Genomic DNA, 24,442 nt, shown 5'->3' on the forward strand with positions numbered 1-24,442 from the left:
AGGTCCACCAGATTGAGGTTCCTAAAAAAGGAAGACATTTAGGGCTCACTGACCTGTTTGCTTGCTGATTTGTGATACATTAATTCAGTTGAGAAACACTATGAGGGTCATTCAAAAAGCTAGCCGGAGGATCAGCCGTAGCTCTGGCTGATCCTTTGGCTAGCTTCGGTCCGGGCGGCTCAGTCAAAACTCAGCTGAAACCCGAAGCCGGCCCGAAAGCCTCGCAACCGACAGCTGGGTGGGGCCAGCCGTGAACTCATGGCTGGCTCCGGCCAGTTGCAATGACAGATCAGGGTCCCCAGGTGGAGGTTGTGTCACCATATTGTCAGATCTTTTTGGCCGGCCTCGATGCCGATTGGCTGGGAAGCCGGCTTCCCGGCTAATCAGCAAGGAGCCGGCCAAACAGAATGGAGTCGGCTTCCCGTGCAAACAAGAAGTCGGGTGGTGGGCAATGACACGCCGCCTAGCTCCCTGATTGCCCAGGAAGCCGACTCTATCCTACCGGAAGTACCTGTATCGGTACTCAGTATCGGTACTCGTACTCGATACCGGAAAACCGGTGTTGGTGAATCCCTAGTTATTACTTACTTGTGCCTCTGCCGATTGTAGTCTTTAATGTCACTTTAAGGGAGGGTCAGTCTGAACATGGTTGCTAAGCTCTGCAGGCAAATACATAATTTTCTCTAATAACAGACACAGGAATGTAAAGAATTACACTACAGGTTGGCCTAGTACTGGGCCTTACAGTTTTATTTAGAGACATTGCAGCTTTATAGTACAACATAATTAAAGTAATAATCAAAGCGACATATAATTTATAAAACATAATACAGAAGCTAAATGTATAGTTTGCAAAACAAATAAGTTGCTTTTTAGTTGTGGTTCTTGACTAGTAATTCAGCTTTGCACATACTAAGTGTGGCAAAGGGACCAAAGTGAACCCAATGCCAGGCTTGAGACTTATATCTTCTTTGAAGACTCCTGGAGGTGGGCAAAAAGTGAGGGTTTGTAGAAGGCCGGTAAAAAACAGGAAAAGCTCCATTCTGGCCAAACTTTCTCCAACGCAAGCTCTTCTTCCTGTGAAAAATTCAGGAGGAAAAAATTCAACATAGGATGACATATGCTGTGCTCAGCTAAAGCTCAGCAGTCTGCAAATAAAAGAATTTAAATCTATGGATGGAGAAGAGTGGTAGGAGTAACCCTGCAATAAATATACTCTAAGGACCGAACTGCGAAGTTGTCTGCCACTACAAGATACCTATCAAGCATAACACTAGTTTACAATATTAATTCTGCTTTTCTTATCATTTATTTTTTAATAATTTGACAATTAGTAACCGCATTGGCTTCGATGGCAAGCACTTCAACATCAGGGAAAACAGCAATATGTTAGACAAAAAAAGCTTGTTAAAAAAAAGTTTTAAAACCAAGGGAACTGGTTAATTGTTTCCTATCCTTGAGAATCAGCTATGGGTTACTGTCACTATATGATCAGTGCACAGGAATAATATGCAAAGGCTCCCACTGCCCATGGAAGATGTCATCACTCTAAAGCTACTCAGTGATGGTGGTTGGGTGCAGGTACAATCAGACTGCGGAAAGATTTTTCTTATGAAAGGTTTCTTCATAAACATTTTTGTAACAGTTCTCAGAGTTAACTTGTATCACTGTCCAAAGCTGTTCATGTTGCAGTCCTTGCAGGATCAGTCAGGTCTTTCACACCTAGGTCCATTACTTGATTCCTGTTCCTCCTTCTTTCTAAATGCCTGGAAAACTGCCATAGGTCTTTATGAGTCTGCATAATTAGACATTCTCGCACTCCCTCTGCTGGTTCCTAGCAAGAAGTTCTGCTAGACATTATCTTTGAGGTCATGTCTGGGAAAGCAATTTAAACCTGCTCAGTGCACTTGGGAGTTGCCTGAGCAAAGACCTCTGAGTATCTGTTCCCAGGAACCTGTACCTATGAATTCTGTCGCAGTACAATGCTGGTAATCCATCTGTCCTGGCCTTTGCATATTTGACCACAACCTTGCCTGACGATTTTTTACCATGTTTTTTTTCTGTCTGTTGATAGCTGTTGCCACTCTGAGGGACAGAACCTGGAAGCCATCTGAAGGAAGGCTCATTATCCCTTGCAGGGTGCTCTGATTAAGTCAGGATGGTTCTTTATACCCTGCATCTCAGCCCTTTTTAGGTCCTTTTTAGGAGGGGGTAAAATTAGAGAACATCGCTGGTATTGGCTTTTATAAGGAGAAACAAATACTCATCATCCAGGAAAAACTAGCCTCTCCCAAAGACAGTAGATCAGGGGTGTCTGGAAAAAGCACACAGCACTAAATTGTTTTCTCATTTGACCATAACCATTTGGATAGACTTGCCTGTAGGCACCTTACCCAGTTCCCAACCAATGACAGGATTATCCCGTCACGATCGTTCAGTTCGTTAATGACCGGTGACGTTATAATTCCATCATTCAATACAATAAGCGCTGGTCCGTGAAGGGACCAGCAGTTCATTGGGTTACTTTTGTTAATGAGCCCCTCCGGGTCTGAGGGAGACCCTCAACAGCAGATTAGGTGGTCATAGTCCTGTGATCACAGCGGGAGCTAATCGTGTGATCGCAGAGCTGTTATAGTCACAGACGGCAGCAGTTCACAGTGTTTGTAAACTGCTAGCCAGGTGTGTGTTACAAAAGTGATACAAAGTATCTCTGAGAATACTGTATTCTACGTAGAGATACTAAGTATCAAAGCCCCTGTAAGTAAAAAAAAATTACTCCTTAGTGCCTCGTAGTGTAAAAAAAAATGAAAAAATAAAATAAAATTTTTAAATTTTGTGATTTATGAAATATTAGGAAAATATAGTGCCTAGGAGGCTATTAAAAATAGAAGACAAACATACCACATTCTAACATAGTTCCACACTAAAATTGTATTTCACTACTTGTATTTTGTGACCTATAACTCCCAAAATAAACTGAAATCCCAGATATATGATATACCCCAAAAATCAAGACAAATAAAAAAATGTATTATGAATTACTTTCTGTTAGCTGCACTAATTATGTGCACATTATTTTTGCCAAAGCTGTGAAAAATTATTTTTTCATTTATTTGCAAGTTTTTGTATTTTTTTTATAAATAAAATAATTTATATATGCATTTGTCTAAGGCAGAGGATAAGATACTACTATATGCAGATGATACGGTGGTATTTTTGGCTGATACTAATCACTCTCTATTAGAGGTAATGTCTCTACTTCTGGAATTTGGTAGGTTCTCAGGGCTATGTGTCAACTGGGAAAAATCTATGTTACTTCCGATTGATCCTCTTCCATGTCCACTGCCGATGCAAATTCAGCATATACAAATAGTGGAGTCTTTTGTTTATTTGGGTGTAAGGATTAGAGTAAACATCGAGGCATATTTACAAGATAATTTAATACCAATTTTGCAGAAATTTCAGAAACAAAAAGAGGTTTGATCTCAAAGATGTATGCAAATTTACTACCTGAATAAATCTCCCATGAAATGTAAAGTGGGCTGGGAAATGGACTTGGGGCCTCTGGATGAAGCCCTCTGGAGGGAGGCGTTGTTGTCAATCCAGTTAGTTTCACCATCTGCATCGCACAAATTGACGCAGCTCTATATTGTACATAGAACATATCGGACCCCTGAATTCCTACATAGGATAGGATTCAGGGAAAACTCTAAATGTCCAAAGTGTGGGGTTGAACCTGGTTCGTTAATACATCTGCTGTGGCGATGCCCGAAGTTGAAACGATATTGGCAGGAAATAGTAGATATAATAAATACAGCCTATGGAGTCCATATCTCTAACAATCCCAGGTTATGTATCCTGGGTATTTTTGGACCCATAAAAGTGGAATACTACACAAAGGTGGCAATAACGAGGGCTCTATTCGTAGCCCAGCGTAGTATAGCCCTTAGGTGGATTTCAGCAGCGCCTCCCACAGTAGAGGAATGGAAGAAAGAACTAGATAAAGTGGTTAGATTTGAGGGAATTATGTTCAAGCACAGAGGTACTATGGACAAATACGGTAAAATGTGGGATAAGTGGATTGAATATGGTAAAGGACCTTGGGTATAATGGCTCTCGTATAATATCCCTCTTATTTACTATGGGTACTCTGAAGAGTAATGTGGCTGGAGAAAAAAAAATGGTATGTTGAGAGGAAAATTAACTCTATAAGGAGAGGTTTTTTCTGTTTTCTTTTTTTTTTATGTTCGTTTGTTTTGGTTATTCCACTCTGTGGGTCTGTATGTAATGCTGTTTGTTTTGTATTGCTGTTTTAATATGTAATTGTGGATGTATATGTTGTTTTATGTGTTGTACTATTAAAATAAAAAAAGTATTGAATTAAAAAAAAATATATGCATTTGTCACATCAAATTAAACCTATTTTGTTGATGTATATAATATGTGTAGGTGCAATGAATGAAGAAGATGGAAATTATAGTTAAACAAACACAAAGCATAAATGGCAAAATTGCTCCAGTCCCCAGAAGCGAAAACATTTTCTGAAGCTGCGTCACTAAGAGGTTAACATTGATATATCCTCACAGTACAGAGGCCTTTGATGACATAGATATGCTCCTACCAGAATAGGTTTACACTGCTCAAAGGATCATTGCTGTTTTCGAATCTGGTATAGCCCAGTAGTAGGCAGACTAAGTAACGCCAAAATAATGGACAGTGGGGTCCTTTTACCTGCCTGAACTCAACATGACCACTGCTGTGCTTATATCCTCACGCTGTCTCCTGTCAAAAAGAGCAGGCATAAACACTAGGGGACAAGAGGGTCTGTCTCAGGTTGGTTTCTAACATTGGCGTAACAATCGACATAGCGACCCAGGCGGCCGTTATGGGGCCCGGGCACAGGGGTGGCCAGGGCATTCCTCTGATGCCGTGTGGGCCGCCTGGGTCGCTATGGCATGTAAGGGTGCTGGCTGCCACTGACACAGATCACTGATTTGCCCTCACAGCCGCTGTGGAGCTGTGTCAGTGTCAGCTGCAGCAGAAGAGGCCGGCGTTCGCAGTGAAGGAGGAGGCGGGGCCCGCCTAAGAGCAACCCCACCTCCTCTTACATCACTGGCCAGCGACCTAAAAGTAGGCGGGCCCGTCGATAGAAGAGGAGGTGGGGCCCGGGGACGGAAGAGGAGGCAGGGCCCGGCGACCACGGAGACGGACAGTGCTGACAGGTAAGAGGTATGCAGCCCATCTGAGACCCTGCAGAGCCCACTATAGAAAGTCTATGGTGGGCTCTGCAGGGTCACTCTCAGGTGGGCTGTTTGGAATATCAGGTGGGCTCTGCAAGTGGCATAACTAGCAATCAAGGGGCCCCATACAAAATTTTGCTATGGGGCCCTGTGATTTCTGGTTACGCCCCTGGTTTCTAGTGACATAGATTTTACCCCATCCTCCATTTAGAGTTTCCAACACCATAAATATACTACTATTGACTGCAAATAGAGCTTAAAAGTGAAGTATTTTATTCAAAAATTGCTGACCAGTATTTTTTTATTTTTTTTTATGACAGAAGAGACTGAATAAGTTGCTTTTGCCTGCCTGTAGGCAATTTTAGTTTTTTCCTATGCACTGTGGTGGAGCGCCAGAGACAGGTCCTAGCTGCAACCACTGCAACCCTGGTAGTTCTCATGAATTGGCACTGGTATCTGTACTAGTATCTGAACATTCCTACATTCTATGATATTACACTGAGAGACCTTCACTCCACACTATGCCATAAAAACATACATTTTGTACGGGGAAACATACATTTTGTATGGGGCCCCGTGATTGCTAGTTATGCCACTTGCAGAGCCCACCTGATACACCAAACAGCCCACCTGAGAGTGACCCTGCAGAGCCCACCATAGTTGCTTGCTTTGTATGCTTTTTTCTTCACAACGCCACTTTACTTCTGCTTTAAAGGACAAAAGTACTGCCCTGCCCTTGTACTACAGACCAGGCATAGTGTGGAGTGAAGGTGTAATATCATAGAATGTAGGAATGTTCAGATACCAGTACGATACCAGTGCCGATACTTGGCATTTTCATGAGAACTGCCAGGGTTGCAGAGGTTACAGCTGGGACCTGGCTCTGGCGCTCCACCACTGTGCTGAACTCATTAGTCTGTATTGTTTTAGAAAAACTGTCACATGACAATAAACATAAATGTATCAGTACTTGTATCTGTGAGTACTTGGGCAAGTATCAGTACTTGTACTTGAATGAATGGTATCGGTGCATCCCTTATATTTATTAATAATTTAAAAAATCATACATTAAAACAGGAATGCACAAATCCCAGGAGCTCCGTGTGCTCCCTAAAAAAGACAGACCCAGAGAGACTAAGCAGAGGGGCTACATGACTGGGGGGAGGAATAGTCCCGGGAGAAAGGGTTAAAAATAAAAGAAATGGGGGGCCCTGAGCTGGTATGGGTGCTTCCCCCTGTTGGTGTCCGGATTTGTAAAGGGCGGGGCCTGGCCCCTTGGAACCCAGAAGGAGTAAGTGTCCTCCAGCTGGTTGTGGTGCGGCTAGGGACATGGGTGGAGTGGTAGGAGAGGCCTTTTTGGGCTGTGAGGACAAAAATTGACGACTCCATCAGTCATGACAGCTGCCTCCTAACTTTTGATGTTTTTCTCTAGTCTAGTCCTGGAGCTGGAAAAGTACCTGTACTTGTACTTGTACTTGTACAGAGTACGGTACTTGGTATCTAAACATCCCTAATAGAATGTTATATATTTATATATCATGTAATATTCTTGGTGACCTACCTGCAGAAAAGGGCATAAATGCATCTCGTTTTACAAATTTCCCATTAGCATCCAAAAAGTGATTTGGGTTAAATTCATAAGGTGTCTTCCACTGAGTCTTGTCATACAACACAGATGTGAGGAAAGGAATGACCTCTGTACCCTGCAAAGAGAACAACATTGTACAATTATTAATATTAAACAGCCGGCATCACTGACTAAGAAGTTAGTTTTAGAGGGTTTTACTTGTAGTTACAGAATTACCAAGGTAGAACAAAAAAAGCAGATAAATTCAATATTCCAACTGGAAAAAGATATGTGACTCCAGTGATTTTAAGAACGTGAAGTTGACATGTAAATTTTGGATGGAAATGATCTTTAAAAGAAACAGTGTGGAAGAGCTATTTTCTAAAAAAATTACTTCAGTAAAACAACAGACAAATCTGTTAATTTAGGGCTCCATTTATGAAGTAGCAGCATAGCTTTACAGCAGCCCCACTCGTGTCTTAAAGAAGAACTCCATGCAAAAATGTTATTAACCCTTGCAGAAGGGCTACCCCCCACACTGCTCGTTTTGCCTAGGGTAAAAAAAAAAAGTTATACCCACCTAATCCTGGGAGCCAGCTGATTGTCCCTGGATTGTATCTCCCCCTCCGCTGCAGCAGCCTAGGAATCCTTGAGTCATCACGTTCTATAAACTGTGTATAGGATGTGAGGACACTGAGGGACATACCACAACTGCAGCGGAGGAAGAGACAGGCTGAAGGGAGCGCTGCCGGCTATGAGGTTCGGGTGAGTATAAATTGTTTTGAGTCTAGACAAAAACAAGCAGTTAACCCTATCAGTACAGAGGTAGACCCACTGCAAGGGTTAAAAAAAATTATTCTGTGGCAGCCAAAGCGGGGTGAACGGCCTGCCAAAAAGCCGGCCATTTGGTCCACAAATGACCTGGGGATGCCGAACTGTCATTAAACAATAACAACTGGCATCACGACCGGGACCGCCCAATTGTAATCCATTGGCCAGGACCTGATAGAGGACTCTAGCAGGTGTCGGCCAATATAAACGAGTTGGGCGGAGCTAGCTGTCACTGCTACCTCCGCCCAATTGTTGTTTTTTTTCTAATTATTTTTTTAAATTATTTTTTTGTAAATCTTTCTTTTTTCAAATTGAATATTTATCTACATTTTTAAAAATAATTTTTTCAACTTTTTTTTCTACTCTTTTCACTATTTGCTATTCTGCTTGGTACCACGGAGCGACCGAGTAGAATAGCCAAGCCGAATGCTGCTCATCAGCATTTGGCTATTCACTCACTGCTGTTCGGCCCCTATGTGAAGCTGCCTGAGCTTCTGCTCAGCCGATCCAGATGTTGGATGGGCTGAGTCGAAGTCCTTCTGCACATCGGCTCAGCCGAACATGCAGAGCATGTTTGGCTGACCGAAGTGCAGCCGATGTACGGCTGATTTCAGCCAATGTACAGCAGTTGTTCGGCTTACTTCACTTCGGCTCGGCTATTCACTCGGCTGCCTTAGGCATGTTTGTGAATAACCCACTTAGAAAATGGGAAGGGATTTTTTTAGAACTCACCTTTGGGATGCAGTATCCTCGAAAATACACATCACTTGGAGTTCTGTGTGACACATTCAGAGGAACGATATTAGCAAACCTCTGAATTTCATGTATCACTGCTTCAGTATAAGGCATATTCCTGCGATCATCCACTGTAGGCATCTGTCCTTGTTTAATATGTGTCCGGATTTCCTCTTGTACTTTTTCTAGAAAAAAGGAGCAAGCACATTACATCAGCATCTCTGCAAACCAGTATATCAACAGATACATAATTATTTCCAATTTGATTATCCTAGTGGGGAAAATGGGCGCACAGGGGGTAGCAGGCTGAGCAGGGTTACCCATATCATGCCCTTTGTATGAGCATAGACTTAAAGTGACACTAAACTCAGGAGTTAAATCCTAAAAATGCATTCAAGTACCTGAACTATTCATGTATCACTTGGCTGTAGATCCTCAAATCATCTTTGAATTGGTGCTGACACTGTCCTTCCTGCTGGAGGGTGTATTCTTTTGTTCCCCATGGTCCCTGTGTGTGTTCCTAAGTACGCTCCAGGTGTGATCGACTACAATCTCACGTTTAGTTATCTAATTTGTGTTGAGATTGTAGTACATCCCTGGAGTGAGTTTAGAGATGTGGTTACTTTACAACACACAAGGAACAAGAGTAGCCACCCTCCAGAAGGAAGGACAATGTTGGCACCAATTCAGAGATGATTTGAGGATCTACAGCCGAGTGATACACAGATAAAATGCATTTTTGTTAATGGTTAGGGTATTTGAATGTATTTTTAAGATTTAACTCCTGAGTTTTGTGTCACTTTAATTTGTTACTGGGATGTAGGCTAACACAATGAACAATAATTAGGAATTTGGCATATCTCTCAGTAACTAGAGGTGGAGCAGAGATGATGAAGCAGGTGTTTCCCCTAAATGACAGCAGTTTGTGAACCCACAACATTACTTTGTATTTCTGGATACTTCATCATCAATAACATGCCCCAGCGTAGTGTTGTAGCTGTTGTTTCTGTCCCAGCTGCAAAGAGATCCAGAACTGAGTACACTAGATTTTCATCGTCAAAATACTTTTCAGGTTTGCCCGATTCCTAAAACACAAACATGAAATGGCCGCTTACTTAAAATGTAGAGATTAAAATGTAGCTCCTGGTTTTGACTTCTGAAGTAAACTTATAATTTCACCTTGCTACATGTTAATAAATGGAATAGTTTGTTTAAAGCTGAACTCTAGGCAAACAGCTAAATATACAAATGGAATACAAATTCAGGACTTTTATTTTAGTCCATCTGGTCCTGATATTTACACAGCTCTGCCACACAGCACAACCCTGTCTGGCAGGTAAGATGCCTTATTTTTCCCTGCTGCAGTAATTAACATTTACAGGTCTTGTTCCTTCCCCAAACATGCTACCAGGCAAGAAAATGAGAAGCACCAAACTGATGTGCATTGCCACGCTGCTCTCTCCTCCAATCAACTTCCCTATATAACATCCTCCTCCTATAATATCCTTCATATCAGCACATAAGCACAGCGGCACAGCTGGTAGGCTCTTTGTGTTGCTTCTCCCTCCTCAGTCTGAGCCTTGCTGTACAGGGACTCCAAGAGGCTAAAACCAAGTCAAATGTAGGCACTTTGGGCACACAGTTAACATTAAGCAGACACTATTGATAATGTATAAATAAATAGAGAGCTGCAATCATTTATATATTGTATATCTGCTTGGAGTTCAGCTTCATCTGCAGTCAATAAGCAAGCACATTTTTTTCATCTAAAGTTTGTAAAAAAAGGAGAGGTTGCAGGTTCTTATGAGGAAGATGGAGGTACTTCTCAATGGGGAAGGGTCACATGTACTCATTTATCTACTTGACAGATCTTAAAGTAAAGCTGGTTATACACGTGTCTATTTAATAGAGCAGATTCCTCCATCAATGCTTACGAGCCTTCGTGGACAAATCCGCTGCTTTTTCCCCAAGTGGCCACTGTCAGAATACGTGAAGTAAGCGTGCAGCTGATTGGCTGCAAACTCAGTTTGGCCAATAATGTTTAAATCGGATTCCTAGATCAGCTGATCCAGGGATGCCAGCCGGAAGGGTGCTCACAGCAGCACCCACTGTGCAAATTTTGGCCGATTCTTGATGAATTTGAACCGTGTATAACCTACTTAATGTATACATGTCATATGTAAGAGATAGATTGCTCTGTGAACAACTCCAATGTGTGTAAGATTTCTTCTGCAAGAGTCATACATATAAAAAAAAGAGTAAATATAAAAGTCAAGGGACATACTGTATATCGACTTGCATAAAATAACTTGATCCAGTGAATGGGAGACTCAGATATCTTACACACAATTACCAAAAAAGGGAACACTCAATTGACAAACAGTAAATCAAATAAAATGATCACTGGTCTCTCAAGAAAAATCGCATCTCAATTAAAAAAAAAACTGTTGACTTTTATATGTATGTTTTTTATTTGAATATTTATTTTTATATTTATGACTCTTATATTTGCATTTGTTTTGCAGCCCTGATGAGGGGCAAGTTTGAGTAGCCCCAAAAATGCATTGGCTGTTTTCCTTCTTGAACCAATTTTATAATGAAATACTCTTGAACGTTCAGACGTTTGTTTGGTGCGTGGATTCTCAACTCAACTTGGTTTTCCTCCCTTCTTTAGGGTTGTCCCCATTTTTGTAGATTGCTGCATGCCCAGTGATAATTGAATTGACCTTTTAAAAATCTGTATCCAGCACCTCATTTTTACTTCTCTTGAAGAGAAAGGCCATGTTACTGATTGCTTGGTCAGACAAAGACTGCCATGTAACAAAATGCCTTGTTAGGGAGAAACTGCCATGTGAGACTCTTCCCCGATAGAGACTGTACTGATAGAGATAGAGTGCACTGTTAAAAATGTAAAGACCTGTTAAAAAAAGAATGTGCTGTCAGAAACAGGCTGCTTTGAAAAGCTGATCATACACTGCTTTAATTGCAAAATCAACTTGAAAATTTTCAGATGAAAAGTGACTGAAGCCAATCAATTGCAGTCACTGGTTATTCTGACAGCAGCCCACCCACTGCTGTCAGAATAAAATAGACGTGACATGCACACTGAACAGAATTCAGTATTTTTTTTTTTCACTGCGTGAGAAAAAACGACTGGTCTATGGCCAGATTGAGAGACTTCCTATTAGAGAGTGACCTAGAGTAATTGCAGAATGTAGAAAACAACATCTGAAATGGTCCAACTGACCTCTCATCGAGTACCAGTAAGTTCTCAAATTATGAAGCTATCCTCTAAATCATAGGGGTCAAACTCAAGGCCCGCGGGACAGAAGCGGCCCGCGACGGAATTATCTCTGGCCCACCTGATGATAATTAATTATCATTAGATCTGGCCCTGCCCACCGGCAGCTCTCTCATGCTGCCCGCGGCGATCTTCATGGGACTGAGGAGCCGGAGAGCTGCCGCTGGCCAGAGGACTGCATTACCCAGCAGGCAGCCTGGCAGCAGCACAGCGTGACAAGGGAGGTGTGGCCTTGAGGTGAGGTGACTGAGAGGGGTCCCGAGGTCCAGTCCAGATGACGTGAAGTGCTCCTTGGCGGGAATCGGGATCCAACACAGACGACAGAAAGCTGGTAGAGCTGCAGCCTGCAGGTACTGTGCTGTGACACTGTCAGTCAGTATATCTTCTCCATCACTTCTTCAGGACTGTAGAAGTCATGGAGAAGAGGGGGAGCGATATACTGAAAGTAGTATCTGTGACACCTGTGTACCTCCTGCCTCCACACTAGTATGTAAGCTTTGCTATTATACAGCGTGATATACTGTATAGACCGCGGTATTATACTGTGTGAAGCAGCCCGGCCCCCGACTTGGAGCATTTTTAAAATTTTGTCCCACTGTGTATTTGAGTTTGACACCTCTGCTCTAAATGAAAAAAAGTTTACTCCAATGTTCATAGCCATAACAAAGCATGTATACATGAGGATAAGTATTTACCTGCTTCATAATGTATGCATCAATATATCCAGAGATATCATTTGTATCAAACTCCTGCTTCTGATATTTGAAGCGCTTTAAAATAAACTCACTGAGATCATTTATGTTTTGCATGGCTTTCTTATGTATGCCAAGAAGAGTTGAGATGTAAGGGAAAAAGTTAAACATCTGGGGAGAAAAATCAGTAATAATTAAAACATTGGGCAATGCTCAAACTTATGCTGAAACACGTAAAGCATAACGCATATATTAGAATTGAACAGGGTATGTATGTATATATATATATATACAGGTGAAACTCGAATAATTAGAATATCGTGCAAAGTTCATTTATTTCACTAATGCAACAAGGGTGTTAAACCCCCTTTTATTCAGTCATGCAACACTATACTGAAATACATTTTATACCATTTCTTTGGGACAGATAGAGCTTTGTTTTGGTGGAATTTAATCACCACTTTAATGTGACATGATTTTAATGTTTTACAATATAATGAAAAAAAGGCCGTACATTTTAAAAAAAAACAATTTTCCATACTTTATGTTATAAAAAATTTATTATTACCCAATTTTTTGGTAAAACATAAAAGACGGGGTCACGTCGGGTAAATAGACACCAACATGTCAAGCTTTAAAATTGCGTGCGCCCACAAAATCGCAAAAAACTACCATGCCTAAAAATTTCCATAGGCGATGCTTTAAAAGCTTTTACTGCTCATCAGTTTAGCGTTATCAGTGATTAATGGCCCTAAAATGATTGCTCACACTGCAACGTTCGCTGCGATATGTAACATGTGTGGCGTAATAATTGTTTTTGCACGTAGACGCACCCGACACATATTTACGTGTATAAGTGCATGCACATGTGCGGGGGACTTAAAACTTTTTGGGTGTCTTTTTATTTTTTTTATATGAGACTTATATTTTTTTCAACTTTTTTTTTACACGTAACTTGATTGCTATCACATAGGGGGCTAAAAATGACAGGTCCACTTTATGGAGACATCCGGGATCCCCAAAACCCTAATGTCACCTAGGGACCCTGAAGGAAGCTGATGAAGCAGAGATCTGCTTCTTCAGCTTCTTCTCTGGCTACAGCAGCCAGAGAAATCACAGTTAAAGGCGGAAGTGATATACATCGCTTCCGAGTTTAGAGAGAGACGGAGGAGAGATCAGCAGTGGGGGAAATGCTGATCTCTCTTCCTTCTCCCAATGAGCAACCCGCTGAGACGGTGTTCTCGATCCCGGGCACCAGGGGCGGACTGGGCCGGGGGGCAGGGTGGCAATTGCCCCCCCCGGCCTCTCTGATGCCACCACAAACGGCCCCTTGACCCCCGGCCGCCCACCCTCCGCATCCGATGCGGCTCTGTGAATGGTGTGGCCGCTGCTCCTCAAGGGGGTTGTCACAGCCGCTGGTTCCAAGTAGCTTGGTCAGGATCGCAACTGCGGATTCAAGGGATCGAGGTGTGATTAATGGGCGGCACTCAGTCAATGAACCCCAGGCGTCACTCTCTTGCAAAGACAGAGAGTTTGGGGTTCTTGCATCATTTGCCGGAATTAACTAAAGAACACAAAAAAGGTAGCGTGAGTGGTACTCGGCCGTAACCCCACGGAGGCCAGATAGTTCCTAAGTATATGGAGTGCAAGTAGTTACACTGAGCAATTAGTCACCCCAATATAACTCCAGATATATGTATAGACAGTTGATATTAGCACGGGTTATGAATCTCACAGTCCCTCTAGGTTAAGCAGGCTAGATACAACGTATGCAGATCTCAAGGCAGTATAACATAGACAGTCCATAAGTTATGCACAACTCCCAATCTAGTAGAGGACGACCTCTAAGTCCCATATGATGGCTCAGAGAGCACTGATAAGTACTTGCGCTTTTCTGCACTGGTCTGCAGGGTGCTGAGCTCGTCCTCTTGGAGTAAGTGGAGGCAGGCTTCCTTGGAGCAAAATGTCCTGGGGTTTGTTTGGGCTTGAGAACCCAATAGTGAACACCCTACAGCGTTCACAGGCAGTTTAAATAGGCCGCGGCCGTGACGTCATGCGGCCGCGGCGCACTTCCGCGTTCCAGCGTGGAGCGCATAGTACCTCCCCTAATGGGCGAGGGAACCCTCGGTGGCTTCCCCTTCTGGTGCGTTCCACGCTGGAACGCACACGGGACGTGGCACGGAGCCGAGGTATGTTACAGGGGTGCTCGGGAGGCTCCAGCAGGGGGCCCTCTAACATGCCGCGTCTACCTGGTACAGCCAGCGCAGACCCCTGCATCACCCTTGCTCCACCCTTGCTCTACACACTGCACCTCCTTCCCACCTCGTGCTTGCCACTGCCAGACCTGCCCGCATCCACGCTCCACACGCCGCCCCGCATCACTCTTGCAGCTGCCAGACCAGCCCGCCTAACGCGCACCGCCCACATACACGATCGGCACAGGAAAAAGTTGCCAGTCAGCCCCTGCCGGGCACTGCAGGGGGGAGAGCGGTGCCCGGGATAACAGGCAACGAAGGGGTGCGCGACAGCAGGGGGGACGCTGCACCATGTGAGGTTATACAAGCGATAGGCGGCTATAGAGCCGGTCGAACGCTTGTATGAAACAGCCGGTAATGGTTGTTTACCTTCCCGGTGGGATTCTGTACTAATCAAGTTCACTCTTCCAATTTGTCCAGGTGACCAAAGTGAAAAATGTTTAAGATTGTTTTTTTCTTTTTTTTAGAGATATCCTTATACTTCTTGTCTACAGGGCAGGACGTGAAGGTACAACAAAACAACTAATAAAGAAAAGGCCAATGGCAGTCAATAAGATCTTAAATTTTCGGAAGATCACCGTGGGCACACAGATACAAACTGATAAGCCTTAAGTTAATACCACAGGTTCCTGAACACCACTGGGCTTATCCCTATTGGAGTGATGTCCTGTTACTTCCTGTTGTGTTTACAAGACAAGAAGTGAAGATAAATCTCCAAAATGGGACACAGATAAATAAAAAGCCTGACAGGGGTCATAACCATGTCCTACTCTATTCAAAATAAAAAAATTAAGGGTTTGGCTTGAAACATACTTTTTTTTAAATTGACACAGGCATTTTGAAATAAAAAAGACACTTTCAATGAAAAATGCACAACCTAACAATGCGGTGGGCACACCAAAAAACTCTGATAAGCCTTAAGTCAATACTACAGGTTCCTGAACACCACTGCACTTCACACTTGTTTCAAAAAAAAAATCATATCTAGTGTCATCCTAGTGTCATATGCAGTATGTCTACATGTGTTACAATAGGTCTAAGCTAAAAAGACCATTAAAAAAAAGGAATACTTACCATCAATTTGGGTGTTCCCAGCAGTTTGGCATTTTCACCTATAATTCCAACTAGCTTTTTAAACACTGGGTCATCGTATTCAAACCTTTTCCCAAAGATGATAGAGCAGATAACATTAGATACTGCACTATTCATTATGATGTTGGTGTCAAACGGCTTCCCTGGAACACATAAAATGATAGGGAAAGAAAAGTAGGTGCAAATGTTTAGTTATAGAAGCAGTTTAATATTTTAACTGAACACAAGGCCCACATGCTTCCTGAAGCAATTATATACATTCCATAATTGTCAAGCCTATGCGCTTACAACTAACACTCAGTTACAACTTACAGCCAGTCTTGCACAGTTGTACAGGTTTTTTGCATTTTCAAAAAGCAAAATATTTATTTTCCTGGCATGGTCCACATTGCCAATGTAGTTCTACTCTGTCGTTATTTGTTCAATAATAGCTAAGCTAAAGTAAAGCTTGTTATAGAGGAACTTTGCCCATATCTTCAAAATAACAACAAAGATGCCTTTAGAAATGTTTAGTAATGACAATCTACAAACAGATACTTCTACATAATTGCCGGCTTTTTATTTTTTGCATACCTTACTCTTCTTTTCTTCCCCAGTCTTCTGACAGTGGCCATTTTAACTAAGGGCAGGTTACCAGATCTCCCTTTACTTCCTGGAACTCTGGCACATGTGACTAGGACATGTGACCATGCACATCATCTCAGGGGAGGAAAATGCCTTTCCCTGAGATCTCGTGAGGTTACAGATGAGATTTCCCAGCAATGCACTACTGATGTAACTTTCCCGGGATGCAATGCTTGGGCATAATTACATCATTTGTGCCAAAGTGAACCAGGAAGTGGAAAAAAAGAAATTGTAAGCATCTGAATAACCCTATTTGTTTCCAGCATCTTCCTTAGCTAGTGTATATTGCCTTAAGCAGAAACTCCCCTGTTTATTACTGGCATACATTTCAAACAGTTTCAGTTCAATCGAAGTCATTACCATTGTGCAACTTGAAATTTTCTATAAGAGGAAGTAATTCATCTTGTATTTTGGCTTCTACTGTTTTCTTCCCCATTCCAAAGTCTCGAAGGGTTGAGAGTGCGAACCTCCTTATGGCTTTCCATGGTTCTCCATTACTAAATACTATACCTAAAATACAGATAATGAAATGTAAGTTTATTCTCTAACACTAGTGACTTTATTTAATAGGGCCCATGAACAATGTGCACTGTGCAGTAACCCACTATAACCAATCAGTAAACTTCTCGAAGCTAAAGTTCAGTTGGATTTTGGGGTAATTGTTTTGCTTTTGGCACTCATAAAGACCCTTAAGAATGCAATGAAAGCCCAGACAGTTATGCTTCTGTACTGTCACTGGACAAAGTTACATAGTTTGTAAGGCTGAAAAAAGACACAGGTCGATCTAGTACAATTTATTAATGTGTGTGTACATGTCATTATGAACATCCATACCACTGTATATTTTGTGAGCTAAGAAGCTCATCTAAATGTTTTTTTTTAAAGTATCTACGCTCTCAGCTGATACCACTAACTGTGGAATGAAGTTCCAAATTTTTACTGCTCTGACAGTAAATAACCTTTTACGCAATTTAACCACCTCCCGTCCGCCGAACATTAAAAAGGCGGCTGGGCGGGAGTCTCCTGGATGCGGGTGGGCGTCTTTAGACGTCCTTCATTCCCGCGCCCGCTCGCGCGCGCCCCCTGGCGCGTACAAGCGGGAAACCGCCAGGATTTGAAACGCCCAGCGATGGCCGTTTACATACAAGCGGTCCGGCGTCTGTAAAGACGCCTGATCGCTTGTATGATGCAAGTGAAGGTGCGCCCCCCCTCCTTACCTCTCGTTGCCGTCGCTATCTCCGCCACATCCCGGCTCTGTGCACTGAGAACGGAGGGAGTTCAGTACGCGATCTCCCTCCGCTCTCCTCCCGGTCACTGAATGCAGGAAGTGATGTATATTACATCACTTCTGCATTCCTCTGTCACTCTCCGGTACAGAAACCGGAGAGAATCTCATGAAGCAGATCTGTGCTTCATCAGCTTCTCTGGGGGTCCCTAGGTAACATTAGGGGTCTTACACACCCCTCAGGTCTCTATAAAGGGGACCTGTAACTGTAATTTGTTATCACATAGGGAATTTCTTAGCACCCCATGTGATAACAATAAAGTTACGTGTAAAAAAAGGAAAAAAAAAATAAATAAATACAAATTTACACACACAAAACAAAAAAAACACACAATTTTTTTTAAAGTCCCCCACCCCAACATAGATGCGCAAAAATGCGTTAGATGCGCCTACACGCAAAAACGATGATTGCTCCAATTATGCTGCACGTGTTACATATCGCCACGAACGTCGCAATGAGAGCAATAATTTTAGGGCCATTAATCACTGATAACACTAAACTGATGAGCAGTAAAATCATTTAAAGCGTCGCCTATGACCAATTTTGGCTATGGTGTTTTTTTGCGATTTCGCGGGCGCGTGCAATCTTAAGGCTTGACATGTTTGGTGTCTATTTACCTAACGTAAAAAAGAAGACGTCACCAGCACTCCAACAACGATAATAACAGCAATTAGATGCTAATTTATTGACAGATGCTGTCTCTCATTGGCAAGCGCTTTCGGGGCCACACAGGGTCCCCTTCGTCAGGGCTCAGAGACTTGTGGCGGCGCCATCCACAGTCATTTCGATCACCCGTCTCTTTGTGGGGAGTCCCAGTAAGGGGTGCGGCAAGGTATCATTTTTTTTTTTTATTTACCCGACGTGACCCCGTTTTATATTTTACTAAAAAATTGGGTAAAAATAAATGTTTCCTAAAATAATAAAGGGAAAACCATTTTTTTTTTTATATTCTTTACTTTTTTTTGTTATATAGTAAAAAATAAAATGATTAAAATCCACCAAAAGAAAGCTCTATCTGTCCCCAAAAAATTGCATAAAATTAATTTCAGTACAGCGTTGCATGACGGAATAAACGGCAGCCAAAGTACCGCAGCGATGAATACTGAAAAATGGCCTGGACAGGAAGGGGGTGTAAACACCTCGGTCAGCAAGTTGTTAAGATTAAAGCGGTTCTCATCCAACTTCATGTTGAGGTCACGCGTCTTCTTCAGAGTCCTTGAATTACATAGTTTATTTCCAATACTGCAGTCAATATTTGTATATTGTGATGATATCCCCTCTTAGGAGAGGGGATCCAGGGAGAACAAGTTTCATTTCTGTAGTTGTTCTTCATAACTTAGCTCCTCCCTCCCCCTTATTAATTTTGTTGCCCTTCCATAGTTCAAGGACATCCTTTCTGAGGATTGGAGACCAAAACTGAACTACATACTCAAGCTGAGAGTCATCATGAGTTATCTGTATATCACTGCAGTGCTCGGACTGGCTTCTAATAACCCATACTAACAGGTTGTGCATGAGACACTTTGGGGTTGATTTGCTGAAGGCAGATTGGCTGTTTACTTTGCAAGGGAATTTGTACTTTGCAGGGGAAGTTTTCCCTTTAGTTTAGTGAATGAGGTGAAACTCTCTTGAATTTCATCACACAATCATGTCCAAGCAAAAAATTGTATTGCTTGCTTGTGATTGAGTATTCTTTGCAAAGTGAAACTTTACCTCATTTACTAAGCTAAGGGAAACTTCCCTGGCAAAGTGAAGAGGCGATTTGTCATTAATAAATCAACCTGTAATATTTACTACATTGGGTATAATTGGAGTTAACTTCTGAATTGGAAAACTAAAATGGTGTGAATGATGATCACTTTATTACATAACTGGTAGCCCAAGAATGAAGTGGTAACCCATATCATTTCTATGTGTCCTTGGATTAAATTTAAAAACAAATGAATTTATCCAATAATCAGGCCTACTGCACTTTCTAAGTTGTTGCTGTTATTTGTATAAATGATCCATATCATCACAAAAAGCTAAACCATACATGAAATAATAACTGAGCTTACCTTTTTCTTTAAATAATAGTTTGAAGATTGGCATATCTGCTCTTTCTCCAAAATCATCAGCTTGATTGACAAGGGCGTCCTTCACAGCGCTGTATCCTGCGATCACCACCATCTTCTTGGGTCCAAAGTGTATAGTGAAGATTTCTCCATACTTCTCAGAGAGCTGCAATACAATATTATTCCCAGTTTGATGTAAATAGAATTTATAACCCTGCTCAACTGCTGTCAGAGGTATCTTAGGGTGAGTGTTTCTATTAGGGAAAGTATGTAATCTATCATCTCCAAAAAAGATTTCTGGGTAAATTGCCTGTACTCCAGTAAAGTCACTTTACTGGCACTCCACATTCTAACAACAACCATCAGCCCTAATCAGATCTAGAGCCTGGAATTGTCCCTAGGTTAGTTTATTGGGCCATTTGTATAATTGCTTCAAATTCCCAGTCAATGAGGCATTTACATCACAGAGTGAGACGTTACTAATATAAATGAATACATAGACTATACAGTATTTTTCAAAATTACAGTATAATAAATTTGGTTCTATGAGTAAATACTAAACACTAAAAAAAAACTTTTTGGAAACAATAAAGTTTCTTCTTTGTTTCTCACCTGTGTCAATACTGACCTAAATACAGTATAATGATCAACAATCAAACAACTGTAGATTGAATTGTTTCAAATGATCATTTGTTTGAAAATGGTCACTTGACCAAAGAATTGCTTAGGTTGAAGCAGACAGGATTTTCCAAAAGTTGCTGCTCAAGTTACCAAACTGGGTACACCAGAAAATGAGACCTCAAGGGTCTTTTCATACCATTGCATTAACACGCACATTACTGCAACTCATTTCGAATGATGCCCCAACTCACATTACCGGCGAATTGGTGTTGTTGAGCTTAATGTATATTGCAGTATGTTGTGTTGTCGAAAAATGCAGCATTCACAATTTCCGGTCCATTCAGCTGCATTAGGCAGTCTATTCAAATAAATGGCCTGCATTGACACAGCCCATGTTAACGCCTGACACAATGTGCATTAATGCACTGCAGTGAACCAGGCTGGTGTTTAAATAGTAGTACAGACCTATGGTCATGGGCTCATGGCTTTATCTGGTTCTCCTTTCTATGGCCTACCCATTGCCAGGTAGGATTTACAGTCTCTGCTTTAGCAGGACCTCACACAACTGTGCATATGTGACATCGCCATAGGAGTTGGGTGGGCGATATATTTGAACAAATGACACATATAATTGACATGCAGTATTAATTGTCATAATCTAAATTTACGCAAGTGCAGATTTGTCACACGAAAAAGGTAACTTAATTCCTATATTTACCACCACATCAAAGCCATTGAATTGGAATTAGGTGTTCCAGATTAGGAGCCAAGGAATAGAGCCCCCTTAGGAAGTATGCCTTTTTTAAACCTTCGATATCTAGTACCTTTATGCAAGATCAAAAGAGCTCTCTAAGGCCCTCAGAAAGAAGGTTGTGGATGCCAGGGCCACTTTATCCAATGGGCAAAGTGGGCAATTGCCCAGGGCCCATTGTAACAACTAGGGCCCACTTGTGCCATAACTATAGGGAAGTTTTCCTTAGTTCCTTGCGGCCGTGAACAGCTTTTCATTTTCATACAGCCCACCTAACACCATTCACAGCCTCCTAAGACCCCACATAGCCATCCTAACACCCTGCACAGCCCACCTAAGACCCCACACAGCCTCCTGAGAACCCACACAGCTCACCTGAGACCCCGCACAACCTCCTGATACCCCACACAGCCCACCTGAGACCCACACAGCTCTCCTGAGATCCTAGAGACATATGGCCGCCACCCCAGAGCAACACAGAGTATGTAGCTTCATATTATACTGCATTCCTGTAATTTGTAGCCCTCTATAGCTGATGGTATTACTGATGGTATTACTCTGCATTTCTGTATAATGTATTGCTGGGATCTGTAGTCCTCTATAGCCGGTGCCATTCTGCATTGCTATAAGATGTATAGCTGATATTTGTAGCCCTTTAAAGGTTGCAGTCAGTGGCAGAACTATGTAATAGCCTAGTACGGCCCTGGTGGATGCCTATAATTCTGGCAAGGGATTTTAGCGGTAACACAAAATGATTTAATATCAATCATTACACTTTAAATAAAATAATCATCAAATGGCATATATTTTCAAATATCAGTTAATTTGTCCATGATTGGCCAGCTTAGCAAATCCAACCCAAGAGCTGACAGTCTGAGGGCAAAAGAAGTCTCCAACAACTCCAGAATGTAATTGTGGGACCTGCAAGTGAACCTTTCAACAGTTGGTGTCAAAGTGCATGTTTCTACAATCAGAAGGAGATTGCATCAACTTAACCTGTGTGGGAATTATGCCAGGAAAAACCCTTCGCTGTCCAAAAACAAGATAACATTTGACATTGAATATACAGGCAAAGACCAGACCTTCTAGAACAATGTGCTGAGGACTGATCAATCAAGGATAGAGTTGTTGGGCCAAAGGAAAAGTAGACATGCTTGATGCAAACTGAAAATGGTATTTCAGGAGAAGAACATGAATGCACGGTGGTAATAATGTTATAATATGGGGTTGCTTTGCTGCTTTATGGCTTGGCCAGCGTGCAGTCATTGAGTCAGCACTGAACTCTGCATCATATCAAAGTGTGCTCAATAAGAATGTGATGTCACCTAACCACAATTTCAAGGTATACCAGAAATGGATCTTTCAACACAATAATGATCCTATGCACACTAACAAGTGCACCAAGGAATGGGTTATGGACTGACTAAGTCAAAGTCATGTTTTAAATCCCTTCAGCCGCTTTCCTCTTTGGATCCAGTCTTGCCTTGGCACCCTCATGCCCAATACACTGAATAGGACAGGATGTCTCACAGGACGTTAGACCGCTGGAGCAGAGGGGGAGCAAGGCTAAAGGGACCAGTCTAACAGCCAGCTGGCTGCAAGGTTCAGGGAAGTATAACTTTGTTATTGTTTTCCTAGATGAAAACAAACACTTTACCCTTGCAGTGCTGGGCTAGCCCCACTGCAAGGGATAAGTATATTTATACCCAGAGTTCTTCTTTAAGCTAACCAAAAGCACATACATATGTAAAATGAAATGATATAGATGCCATAGTTTCCCATTATTTTAGTGTAAATAAGCATAATTGTATCCCTATGTGCTAAGATGGCTACTTCTATAAATATATCTATAAAGACATGCTGGTAGGCTAATTGACGCCTCTCTAAAATTGTCCCTGTATGTATGTATGTATGTGAGATAGGGACCTTAGATTGTAAGCTCCTTGAGGGTAGGGACTGATGTGAATGTGCAACTATGTAAAGTGCTGCGTAAATTGTCGGCGCTATATAAATACATGTAATAAATAAATTAAATAAATAAATACCAACTTTACAAATATGTACTTTTTATATATATAAAACAATAGCAATTTATTTACTAAATAATGGTTGTAAACACTGATGGTGGTTCTTTTGGCAAACTGTCACTCTGAAACTTAAAAGTAGATGAATAGTGATCACCTCATTCCTACAATCTGGCTGTACAATTGTTTTTATTAGTCCAAATAAGGTGACTACATACAACAGTACAATATAAGCAAATAAATAAAAATAATAAAGATTTAGATAGATAGCTAAATACAAAAAAATATAGCCAAGTAGCCCTATTGTAAATAAGCTTTCAATGTATTAATATTAACTGGTACTACCTCCATTAGTGACTCATATGGCTTTTTCAGGTCCACCAGATTGAGATTTCCAATTAAAGGAAGAGGTCTGGGGCCCGGAGGCATCTTTCCTTTGCTCTTCTTAGATCCAGTAATCCAGTAGATAAATAAGGCAATGCATGTTGTAAAATACAATAACAAATCGATCCTTGTCAGAAGGTGGGCGAGTAGTGTCATAGTGAACAACCCTTACTTTCAAAGTGGCTGTGGCACAACTTTTATATGCGTGGGTTTAATTCCTAACATATTAATCTTTACTAGAGAATAAATAACCTATAATACCCTATTTGGCTCATTGACCAATTTCCTTAGTTTGCAGTTGCATAATATTGTTTTTGCATAAATGCTATGGATTGTAGTGCACAAACCCGTATAACCCTTTGTTTGTTTTTTTGGTAAACTGAGAGGCATTTATTAAGTTATCTGCAATGTGGCTATTCTGATGCCAGGGTTTAAAGTTCACACATTAATGAACTGGCAGAAATAAAAAAAAGTCTCCATTTATGGACAATTCACTTAGTTCTGAATGTGACCTAGGATGCCTTTACAATGCTGATAGGAGTACTCTGTATCAGACCATTGATTATAACTAGTGATGAGCTCGGGCGTGTTCGCAAGCGCCTCGTGCCGAGCCCGCCAGGAAGCCGTCAGCGCGCAGGGAGCGCTGCAACACAACTCATTGGCCCATAGTTCTGCCCCTTTCCTGTCCAAGGTTATCTTGGTTTCTATGATTACAAGAGGATAATACATCTTGCTTACATTAGGTGCACTTAAATGATAGTCAATGATTAATGATAGTGGCAGCACACAGTTCAAATCCATAGAGGCTATTTATTAAAGTAACAAAATGAAACTGTACTTCACTCTCAGTGGCATAACAACCAGGAAGGGGGAGGGGGGAGCAATGGTGCGGCTGTCCTGGGCACAGAAATGGGGGGGGGGGGTTGCTAGACAGCCGGACAGCAAACAAAATTAGTGGCCGAACACAATTAAAACCCAGTGAGCG

The 24,442-nt window shown here is 41.8% G+C and overlaps 1 protein-coding gene across 1 annotated transcript; it reads right to left on the reverse strand.

The window, feature by feature from the left end:
* Positions 1-888: 888 nt before the first annotated feature.
* On the reverse strand, positions 889-23,615 carry LOC108797939 (cytochrome P450 2K1-like). The gene is made up of 9 exons (XM_018569663.1): positions 23,419-23,615; positions 19,681-19,843; positions 16,698-16,847; positions 15,696-15,856; positions 12,370-12,537; positions 9,317-9,458; positions 8,371-8,558; positions 6,802-6,943; positions 889-1,077 (listed from the first exon to the last, which is right to left on the reverse strand). Exons 1-9 carry the CDS (start codon positions 23,611-23,613, stop codon positions 890-892), a joined length of 1,497 nt encoding a protein of 498 aa, XP_018425165.1. The 5' UTR covers positions 23,614-23,615; the 3' UTR covers position 889.
* Positions 23,616-24,442: the final 827 nt, after the last annotated feature.

This window comes from Nanorana parkeri, unplaced genomic scaffold (assembly GCF_000935625.1).
Source record: "Nanorana parkeri isolate BGI_ZX_2015 unplaced genomic scaffold, ASM93562v1 scaffold3, whole genome shotgun sequence".
Classification (NCBI taxonomy): Eukaryota; Metazoa; Chordata; class Amphibia; order Anura; family Dicroglossidae; genus Nanorana; species Nanorana parkeri.